General features: G+C 44.1%; 1 protein-coding gene across 1 annotated transcript in view; it reads left to right on the forward strand.

Annotated features, from left to right (window-relative positions):
* The window catches only part of ARHGEF33 (Rho guanine nucleotide exchange factor 33), a 90,407-nt gene that overhangs the window by 64,308 nt on the left and 14,611 nt on the right, over positions 1-11,488 (forward strand). Inside the window, exons 10-12 of the mRNA XM_021717597.1 lie at positions 4,523-4,582; positions 5,712-5,936; positions 10,349-10,478. Coding sequence (XP_021573272.1) covers positions 4,523-4,582; positions 5,712-5,936; positions 10,349-10,478 — 415 coding nt within the window. The remainder of the gene's footprint in view (positions 1-4,522; positions 4,583-5,711; positions 5,937-10,348; positions 10,479-11,488) is intronic.

The raw sequence follows: 11,488 nt of genomic DNA on the forward strand, positions 1-11,488 counted from the left end.
TAACCTACTCTTTATGATAAAATGATGTAACTGTTATCTATTGCCCCAAAATTCAGTAGCTTAAAAGAGCAAACATTCATGACTCACAGTTTCGCTGAGTCAGGAATCTGGAGCAAGGTCTCTCATGAGGCTGCAGTCCAGGTGGTGGCCACGGCTACTTCCATGGCTTCTACGCTTGCACACATGGTCGTTAGCAGGCTCCAGTTCTTGAGACACAGGCCTCTCCCAATTGCTGCCTCACAACACGGCAGCTGACCTTCCCCAGGGCAAGTGATGTAAGAGTGTGGTCAAGACATAAGCCACAGTCTTTTTATAACCTCATCTTGAAAGTGGCAGTTCATCTTTTCTGCTGTATTATATTAGATGCTAATCGCTAAATCCAGCCTTTGCCTAAGGGTAGGGATTACACAAGGACATGAACGCTGAGGTGTGGGGATAGCTGGGTCCCCTGAGGCTGCTGACCTCAATGGCTGACCCTCCATTTGAGAAGGCAGCTCCTTATAGGAGCCCTGTGATGTGAAAGCTTCATTTATATGCCTTGTACTTGTTTAACTGACAAGTTTGATAATGTCGTTTTATAAGCCCAATAATATCTTTCTGTTGGGTTCCTTTCCCCATTCAAGACACATTAAGAAGATACTTAGCCTCCCACTCCTGACCTGTTCTTGCTTAAGGCAGTTGAAAGCCAACCTTTTTGAAAGACATGGTTCCACATTTACCATAATACTCTAAGAAAGCGATCGGCAGTAGTGGTGTACTGCCAGGGTAGGGGTGGGAGGGGACACAACATCAATTAGGGTACCTGATCTCAAACCGGGCAAAGTGGGGACCAAAGGGAGGCCCAAACTTTACCTGTATGATGTCCACTTGTTACCTAATCCTGAATTGTACCCATCTTTAAAATACACTATTTAAAAAAGTAGATATGGTTCCACCGTTCATCTCCTCTTTCTTACCTCCTATTCATTCAACTTTTTCACGATTGGTTTCCTTCTTTTTTTTTTTTGTGTTGGCATCTCACCCTGTTGCCCAGGCTGGAGTGCAGTGACACGCTCATGGCCACCGCAGCCTCAACCTGCTGGGTTCAGGCGATCCTTCCACCTCAGCCTTTCAAGTAGCTGGAACTGCAGGCGCATGCTACCACGCCTGGTTTATTTTTTGAATTATTGTAGAGATGCGATCTCGCCAAGTTGCCCAGGCTGGTCTTGAACCCATGGGCTCAGACAATCCTCTCACCTCGGCCTCTCAAAGTGCCAGGATTATAGATGTGAGTTACCACACCCGGCGGCTTCCTTCCTTATCGCTCCACTGACACTGTTTCCTTTTTATCTTCATAGTTTTTGATACCCTTGATACCTGCCTTCTTGAAATGTTCTCTTCTTTTGGTTAACACTGTGCTTTTTTGCTTTTCCTTTACTTTCTGGCTGTGCTTTAGATTCTTTTTTTTTTTTCCTTATAATTAGAAGCAGGGTCTCACTCTGTCACCCAGGCTGAAGTGCAGTGGTATAATCATGGCTCACTGCAGCCTTGAACTCCTGGGCTCAAGCGATCCTCCCACCTTGGTTTCCTGAGTAGGTAGGGCCACAAGTTCATGCCACCGCATCCACCTAATTTTTCATTTTTTTGTGTGTGTAGAGATAGGGTCTCACTATGTTGCCCAGGTTAGTCTCAAATTCCTAGCCTCAAGTGAGGCCTCAGCCTCCCAAGTGTTGAGATTACAGGTGTGAGCCACTTCACTCAGCCCATTCTTAGATTCTCTTGTTGATTCCTAATTGCCCTAAGAAAAAAGTCCGAACTCCTTACCACAGTTTATAAGGCCATGGATTAACGAGCCTCTGTTTTTCCCCTCCCATTAATTTTTTGTCACCCTCCACCTCCCTCTCCACATCCAGACCATCCTGATACTCTTTCAGGCCCTGCCATGCACCATGCATTCTGTGGTCTGGCTTTCCTGATACTTACTCTTCCCTCTACTCATCACCCTCCAGCTCCTCTTCATCCTCCAAGTTCTCTAGATCAGGGCCTTTCATGCGAGACTGATCAAACATTGTTGAGATTCTGATCCAGCAGGTCTGGACTGGGGCTTGAGATTCTTTATTTCTCACAATCTTCCATGTGATGTCAGTGCTGCTGATCCATGGGTCACACTTTAAATAACACGATTATAGCCGGGCTCGGGGGCTCAGCCTGTAATCCCGTGCCTTTGGGAGGCTGAGGTGAGTGGATTGCCTGAGCCCGTGGGTTCGAGACCCGCCTGGGCAGGCGAGACCTCATCTCTACAATAAAATAAAAAAAATTAGCCGGGCGTGGTAGCGCGCGCCTGTCATTCCGGCTACTCGGAAGGCTGAGGAGGAAGGCTCGCCGGAGCCCAGCAGGTCGAGGCTGCGGTGGCCGGGAGCGGCCACTGCACTCCAGTCTGGGCGACAGAGTGAGACTCCAACTCAAAAAATAAATAAATAAATAACGCGATTGTAGAAAATATTACTAACGTCATCCTTCCTAGTATCCAATCTTCCTCCCACCAAATCCAGATCATGTGCTCCTCTAGTGCATGCTTATGGCACCCAATAGCTCATCCATCAATCCATCCATCCAGCTAACCATTCAGTCATCCACCTATCTATCCATCCATCCATCCACTCACCTATCCATCCATCCATCCATCACCTATCCATCCATCCATCCATCCATCCATCCACCTATCCATTCATCCATCCACCTACCCATCCATTCATCTATCTTCTATTTTTTTTTTTTTGAGTTGGAGTCTCACTCTGTCGCCCAGGCTGGAGTGCAGTGGCTGCTCTCGGCCACCACAGCCTCGACCAGCTGGGCTCCGGCGATCCTTCCGCCTCAGCCTTCTAAGTAGCTGGAACTACAGCATGCGCTACCACACCCGGCTAATTTTTTGATTTATTGTAGAGATGAGGTCTCACCAAGTTGCCCAGGCGGGTCTCAAACCCGTGGGCTCAGGCAATCCACTCATCTCAGCCTCCCAAGGTGTGGGATTACAGGCTGAGTCACCGAACCGGGCTTCATTCATCTTCTTATCCATTCATCTATCTATCCATCTATCAATCCATCCATCCAGCCATCCATCCATCCATCCATCCATCCATCCATCCATCCATCCACTCACCTATCCATCCATCCACCTATCCACTCATCCATCCCCCTACCCATTCATCCATCCATCTACTTATCCATTCATCTATCCATCCATCTATCGATCCATCCACATCCATCCCCCTACCCATCCATCCATTCATCCTGGACACTTAGTTGGGGTATAGTGATGAGCAAAACAACAAAAATTCCTGTCTTTATGGAGCCTTTGTTTGGAGGGAAGCAGACAAGAAACAAGATAAGTAAAATCTGTAGTATGTTAGACAGTGATAAGTTAAGTTAAAAAACAAGTAAAGAGGGACTGTGATTTTAGATGGGGTGGCAGGTAAAGACCTGAATGAAGTGAGGAAGTCCAGTCATGGATAGGGAAAATAGAGACCAGCCAGTGCCAAGGTCCTGAGGGAACATAACTGATATATTCAAGGAACAGCAAGAAGACCAATGGGGCTAAAGCAGTGGGAATAAGGGAAACAACAGAAGAGGCAGAGGAAAGAAAGAAAGAAAGAAAGAAAGAAAGAAAGAAAGAAAGAAAGAAGGAAGGAAGGAAGGAAGGAAGGAAGGAAGGAAGGAAGGAAGGAAGGAAGGAAGGAAGGAAAGGGAAAGAAAGAAAGAGGCCAGGAGCAGGGGCTCATGCCTGTAATCCCAGCATTTTGGGAGGCTGAGGCAGGAGGATTGCTTGAGCCCAGGAGTTTAAGATCAGCCTGGGCAACATAGTAAAACCCTGTCTCTACAAAAAATAATAAAAAAAAATTAGCTGGGCATGATGGTGTGTGCCTGTAGTCTCAGTTACTTGAAAGACTGAAGTGGAAGGTTCGTCTGAGCCCAGGAGGCCAGAGTTGAGGTGAGCTATGATTGTACCCTTGCACTTTAGCCTGGGTGGCAGAGTGAGACTCCTACTACAAAGAAAAAAAAAAAGAAAGAAAGAAAGAAAAGAAAAGAAACAGTGGGTGGGAGTATGGGGCATATATTCTAGGGCTATGTGGTCATTTTAAGGATTTTGGCTTTTGCACTGATGTGGAAAGCCATTGGAGGGCTAAGCAGAGGAATGACAGAGTTTGACCTATATTTTAGTAGCATTATTCTGTCTCTTCTCATCATAACCATCATCACCACTGCCATCATCAAAACAACAATTTAGCTCTGACAGTATGTCAGTTACTACTTCAAGCAGTTTATAATTATTAACTAATTCTTATTGTAATCAATACCACTATTATATCTTTTAACAGCTGAGAAAATAGCACTTGCCACAAGACACTGTAATTTTTTTTCTTCCTGTTCTGTTTCTCCCACAAAACTCTGGAATGTGAGTGTGTCCCCAATGCCTGGCTCAAAGAAGGTACTTGGTCCATGTGAGTGGAATGAACCTTGAATGAAAGTTTTCCTTTCTCTGCAGCCCAGGAGTCCAGATCCGTTCATGTGGGAGACAGTAATGTGAAGGGAATGATGGGTCCTGGTAAGTGGTTCTTGTGTTAGTTCCCTTTTCTTCAGCAATTCCGCTCCTCCCCTCTCCTGTCTTCCCTGCTTCTATTCCCTCAGTTCCAGGTCAGGCACAAGGGAACCCATGCAAAATATAGCATTATGGCTACTACGATTCCAAGATATGTGCTAGGTCAGGTCAATGACTCATTTAAACCCAAGTCGAGAGAAGGACTGGGGAAGTTTAAGACAAAACCAGTATTCTTGGTTCTTTCTGGCTTATTTCGACAACTAATGAATGAACATCTGCTGAAATCTCACGGGTGAATGTAAGTGTTCCTTGGATCAAGTACTGTATAGTTTAATTCAAAAGTTATTTACGGAATTGACAACTCACTAGAATTTTATAAATTATTTTAACTTCCCTCTCTTTCTTCCTATTTTCTTTTTGCATCTATCATTAGCATCAAGGGGGAAAATGGCAAAAGAAGGCCTTGTCTTTGTCACCCTTCCTCCTATTCTTTCCACATCCTCTTCCCAGGAGTGCTCCAGGCACCTATCTGGTGTGCTCACCTGAAAGGAAGTCGATATGAGTGGTCAATACATATTACTGTACATTAGTTATACTGTTTTATAAGTTAACTTTTCTTTTCATGAGTTGAAGTCTCATTTTGTTGCCCAGGCTGAAGGGCAGTGGCAAGCTCATAGCTACCGCAGCCTTGACCTGCTGGACTCAGGCGATCCTTCTGCCTCAGCCTTCCAAGTAGCTGGAACTATAGACGTGCACCACATGGCCAGCTAATATTGTGATTTATTGTAGAGACAAGGTCTCATCATGTTGTGCCCAGGCTGGTTTCGAACTCCTGCGCTCAGGCAATCCTCTCGCCTCCACCTCCCAAAGTGCTAGGGTTATAAGCATGAGCCATTGCATCCGGCCATAAATTTACTTTTTCTAAACTGCTTATTTAGTAAAGACTATGTTCAAAGCATAGAGGATGTATAGACCAGAAGCAGAGAGAGAGATGACCTCTTGCAGCTGTGAAACTGTTTAATTTTTCATTGATGTATTCAATTTTTAGGAAATAAAAATTGTATCTAAGCAGAGACATACAATTTTTTCAAATGTCAGATCTTGACAGCAGGTTTTGTTTTGTATTGTTTTTCAGGAGTAAACCCCACAACCCCCGAAGCAGAAGAAAACCTCAAGACTTGCCTCTCAGCTGACATCCAGCCCAAGGGCCATCTCCCATCTGGCATGTGGAGGCAGCCCAAGGAGGGGAAGGAATGGGGCGAGGAATATGTCACGAAGGACCACCCAGATAAACTCAAGGAAGCCAGCCAGGGTAGACACAGCTCCTTGGAAAATGTCTTGTGTGAAAGCTCTTTAGCTGGTAAGTCCCAGGGGGTTGCAGGCCAATAGTTGAAAGAACAGGACATTCCAGAGTTTTGAACCTAAGGACTAGGATCCTAGCCATTTAGAGTCAGTGGGCACATAGACCCCCCCCCTCACCTCTGGGCGCCTTTCCGAATGGAGCAACCAAAGCCTATGGAGGTGAAGGGAATCACTAGGGGTCCCTTGGCCAGTTGGGACCACCATCTTGCTTCTGGGTGTTGGTGACATTTAGTAATGCAGTGCTTTGGGGAATAAAAGGCATGAGGTTGGTGGAGAAGAGGGCAGAATCTTGGAAATGATTCAGCCAGTGATGTGAACCTATATGAGTATTTGAATATTCATATGAATCTATAACTTTTTCATCAGATGTTTACCACCAACATGTCAGACTCTGCAACAGGGCTGTCCTCCTTCCTTCTCTCTCTCCTTCCTTTCCTTCACCTCATAAATAATTCCTAAATACTTACTTTGTCAGACAGTGCCATTTCCCCCAACTATTTGGGGTGAGGTGATTTTTAAAAAATATCTTAAAAAATCAAATACATGAAAAACTAAATAGCACTAAAAGGTTTGTATGAAGAAGGGCGGCAACCACCGTAACTCCTTTTTCTGGTACTTGCTTTCTTGGTTTCTTTGGTCAGAGGGCAGGAATGCCTGGGCAGGGTTGGTGATCGTCCTCCCTTTCATGTTCTTAAAAAAAGTTTATGCTGCTATTTCTAAACAGTACTTTATTGCAGGTTAATTTACATAGCGTTCACAGAGCTTAAATTTCAGCTCAGCCGGGCTCGGTGGCTCAGCCTGTAATCCCACACCTTTGGGAGGCTGAGGTGAGTGGATTGCCTGAGCCCGCGGGTTCAAGACCCACCTGGGCAACTTGGCGAGACCTCATCTCTACAATAAATCAAAAAATGAGCCGGGCGTGGTAGCGCGCACCTGTAGTTCCAGCTACTCGGAAGGCTGAGCCACTGGAAGGATCGCCAGAGCCCAGCAGGCGAGGCTGCGGTGGCCGGGAGCGGCCACTGCACTCCAGTCTGGGTGACAGAGTGAGACTCCAACTCAAAGAAAAAAAAAAAAAAAAATTTCAGCTCATTGGCTTTTTATATACAAGGGGAGGATGGACTTAAAAAAAAAAAAAAAACCCTGGAATTATCTCTTGGAGGGCAGGCCTTTTATAGTACACTTGAGATTTGTCTCTCTGGATCAGTCAACCAAAGTTTTTATCTGGAAGTTCTGAGAAGGTTGCATCACGATTTGTGGAAGAAACGTCCTGAGTTGTGACAAACAGGTGACTGGTTCAACACGCTGAGTGTTCAGCAGTTTTTGACCCCAAGACGGCATGACCCCTGTGCCCTACCTCCCTATTCACCCACTCTCACCCCAAGCAACTTTTTTTTGTTGTTGTTTCCCCGGATGAAAAAAGCCCTCAAAGGGAAACGTTTTTCCAGTGTGGAAGAAGGGGAACAAAAAACAGCAGAAGCACTAAAAGGCATCAAAGTGGATGAGTTCAAAAACTGTGTTGAGCAGTGGAAAAAGCATCTTGATAGGTGTATTGCATCCAACGGAGAGGACTTTGAAGGTGACTGAAGTTAAAACATGTAAGAATAAATACACAATTTTTTATAAATAGATTCCATTTTGGGGCCCCCCTCTGATCACGACCCAGATCAAGATATACAATATTTCTATTATCCAGAAAGTTCTCTCAGACACCTTTTCAGTCAATGCTCACCCAAAGAGTCGTTCCTGTGACTTCTATTACCATAAATTAGTTTTGTCTGTTTTTGAACTTCATATAAATGGAATAATACAGCATATACTTTTTTGTGCCTGGCCTCTTTTCCCAACATAAAGCTTTAGAAGATTCATTCATATGTTTGCATGCAATTCATCTGGCAGTTCATTCCTTTTTATTCATCGTATTGAATGAATTTACCGCAATTTTAAAAATCCATTCTCTATTGATGGACATCTGTTTGTTTCCGGTTTGGGGCTACTATGAATAAAACTGCTATGAATATTCTTGTACAAATTTCCTTTTTTGGATGTATGCACTCCTTTCTCTTGGGTGTATACCTAGGAGTGAAATCTTTGGATGATGGCTTAGGATTATGTTTAACTTTAGGAGATGATGCTAAGCAGTTTTCCACAGTGGTTAGATAGTTGCATGCCCCGCCAACCCTGCATGGGGGCGCTAGCATGGTCAACTTTTAGATTCTAGTCATTCTCCAAGGCGTGTTCTGGCATCATATTGTAGTTTCAATTCTCTCTTCCCTGATGACTATTGATCATAGCTCACTGTAACCTTGAACTCCTGGGCTCACGCACTCCTTCCACTTTGGCCTCCCAAAGTGCTGACATGACGGCATGTGCCACCACACCTGGCCCACTTTTTTGTTGTTGTTACTATTAAAGTATTTGCCCTAGAGACCTTGGTCATCCTATTCTGCTCTGACCTGTAGCTCTGCCATCATTCTGGAACTTTTCAGTCTTCCTAGGAATTCTCTTTATATTTTCCCATGTTTGATTCCTGCTTGTTTGTTGTTGATATCTTCATTTTCTGTGCCCTTCTTGGTTTACTTCTTGTTTTGATGAAGCCCACCATCCAGTAGATTCTACTGCTTGATCGATAATCTGGCTACATATAAATCACTTTTCATCATTTGAAAGCAATTGTTTCATTGTCTTCTAGCTTCTAATGTCATTATTGATACCCAGTTTTTTGTATGCTACCTACTTTTCTATCTGGTAACTTTGAAGAGCTTCTCTTTATTTTTGGTGTGCTAAAGTTTCACAGTGATGTGGTGTGCTTTATCATGATGTGAGACCTTTTTGTTAATTATGCTGGGCACAATTGGCTCTTTCTTCTGGAAATACATGTCCTAGGTTTTTTTGTTTTTGTCTTTGTTTTAATAATACCCTCTCATCTATTTTCTTTTCTTTCTTTCTTTTTTTTTGTTTTGAGTTGGTGTCTCACTCTGTTGCCCAGGCTGGAGTGCAATAGCATGCTCATGGCCACTGCAGCCTCGACCTGCTGGGCTCAGGAGATCCTTCTACCTCAGCCTTCCAAGTATCTGGGACTACAGGCGTGCACCACCACGCCCGGCTAATTTTTTTGATTTACTGTAGAGATGAGGTCTCACCAAATTGCCCAGGCTGATCTTGAACCTGTGGGCTCAGGCAATTCTCTCACCTTGGCCTCCCAAAGTGCTGGGATTACAGGTGTGAGCCATCGCGCCAGGCCTTCTTTCTTTTCTTTAAAACTTCTACTGATTTCATGTTTGATCTCTTAGATTGATTTCTCAATTACTATCTTCTTCTCCTCAATATGTCTCTTTCCTCATTTTTTTTGGGGGGGGGATTTATTTGAGTTTATCTTCTGCCATTTTAATTTTTTTCTATCTTTTAAAAATGTTTAAAAGTTTCTCCTTTTGGGGACATTCTCTCTTTTTAAAAACAGTATCTTGTAATTTTTAAATGGTTAAAATATTTTTCTAATTTCTCTTCGAGAATATTAATTATAAAATTAACAATTTTCAAATTTTATATCCTGCATTATCTCTTTTTCTTCAGGGCATCCTTCCTTTTAAGAACCCTATGTGTATATACTTTTTTCTTCTCTTTCTTTTGTGGTATAAGCTTTGCTCAAATGTCTGAACATCCTTAGCCAATTATTTATGTGTAAGAAAGAGCCCTAAAAAAACCCTAGAAATTTTGTATTGGCCAAGCAGGCTGCATTATAGATAGGCCAATCAGGTGGCAAATTAACTTTTTGATAGGTGACCTCTTTATGGCAGTGTCTGTAGGTCTTTTGTCCTTGGGAAGTTCAGTGTCTCCAGTGGATGGCCCTCCAGTCTCCAGCAGACCTGGGGGCTGACTTTCTGGGACCTGCAGGGGAAAGTGGCTGCGGGGAGTCTCACTGTTCAGCACGCAGCCTTCCCTGAGTCCTCTTACTTTTATGTTGGTGTCTCAACTCTGCCCTCTAGGATGTCAGAAGTCCTTAGCCCAGATCCCAGAGAGTAGGGCTTCTCTAGTTTCACTTTTCCTGTTACGCAAGGGGTGGAAGCGAGAAACCATTTGGCACGGGGTGAGGTTCAATGGCACCGTAGGCAGACTTTGAACGATTTCTCCAGCTTTCAGCATTGCCCCTCATTTGCTCTTTCTATCATGCCTGGAGTCTCCAATCCTTGAGCTTCTCTGAGCTTCTCAGCAGATTCCCTGTCTGCAGATGGGAACACCAAGGTTGCACGCACTTTCCTCTTTCGCATGATTTACTGTGCCTCTGTTTTGCTTCTATCTTTCAAAAACTTGCAGATGGCTCTTTTTATTTATTGCTTTCTTTCCTTTAGTAGGATTTCAGGAAGAAATGGTTAACAAAAATTCCCTCTTGGGTTTGTTGTTTTTTTTTTAAAGCTAAAAGACAGACGGTGGCTCTGGAACTGCTTGAATCAGAAAGAAAATATGTCATTAACATCTCTCTGATCCTGAAGATAAAGGCAACGTTCCAGGGGTCAGATGGAAAAAGGAATTCCAAAGAGAGAAGGTATCCATGTATTCATTGCCTTTGCTTTTCAGATTGATTGGGATTTAAGGTAAGTTGCTTATTGTTTCCACTTCGGGATTTTTGGGGCCTATAAAGAGTTCCAGAATATTAATCTTTGAAAAGGGAAAAGGGAGTGATGGCAGGTGTCTTCGTTTATTTTGCACTGCTATACCAGAATACCACCCACTGGGTAATTTACAAAGGACAGAAATTTATTTTCTCACCATTCTGGAGCCTGGGAAGTCTGAGATCACGGCACCTGGGAAGTCTGAGATCACGGCAGCTTGGTCTCTGGTTCCAACATGGCGCCTCACTGTTGTATCCTCCCATGGCAGAAGAGCAGGAGGGAGCAGGAAAGCCCACTCCCCCAAGCCCTTTTCATAGCAGCAGCGATCCATTCAAGGGGTGGAGCTCTCCCGACCTAAACACCTCCCACGAGGCCTCATCTTCCAATGCTACCACACTGGGGGCTACATTTCCAACACATGAACACATTCAGCAACAACAGCAGTTGGGAACCCTTGGCAAGTCTCCCACTTGAGGGCTTTCAGCAGGTAAGAAAATGAGTAGAATCTGCTGGGCTTTCAGTGTTCCTGACACATCTCTTAACAACGGAAAGGGAGAATAAATGCAACAGCGAGGGAGGCAATGCTCTCTGTTGCCATCAGCCTGTCTCCATGGATCACGGATCTCACAGAGGCACGAGGGAGTGACTGTCGTGGAAGTCTGAAGCACTAAGTGGCCATGAGACAAATGATACAGGCTGCTAGAACTCTGCGCTCGGACCTTTCTTATTATTTGCTCATAATAGCGGGGAATGCATGGAAAAGTGAGTGTGTGTGTGTGTGTGTGTGTGTGTGTGTGTGTGTGTGTGTGTGTGTAACTTTCTATAGCTCTTGGTTTTCTCATCTGTAAGATTACAAGGTTGGACAACTTAAATTCGAACAACTGTTCCATTAACACATCTCTGCTCTCATGACTCTGTGGTTAAAATAGTACATTATTTTGAC

Source organism: Carlito syrichta, unplaced genomic scaffold (genome assembly GCF_000164805.1).
Source record: "Carlito syrichta isolate Samal-C Ts95f unplaced genomic scaffold, Tarsius_syrichta-2.0.1 Scaffold309881, whole genome shotgun sequence".
NCBI lineage: Eukaryota > Metazoa > Chordata > Mammalia > Primates > Tarsiidae > Carlito > Carlito syrichta.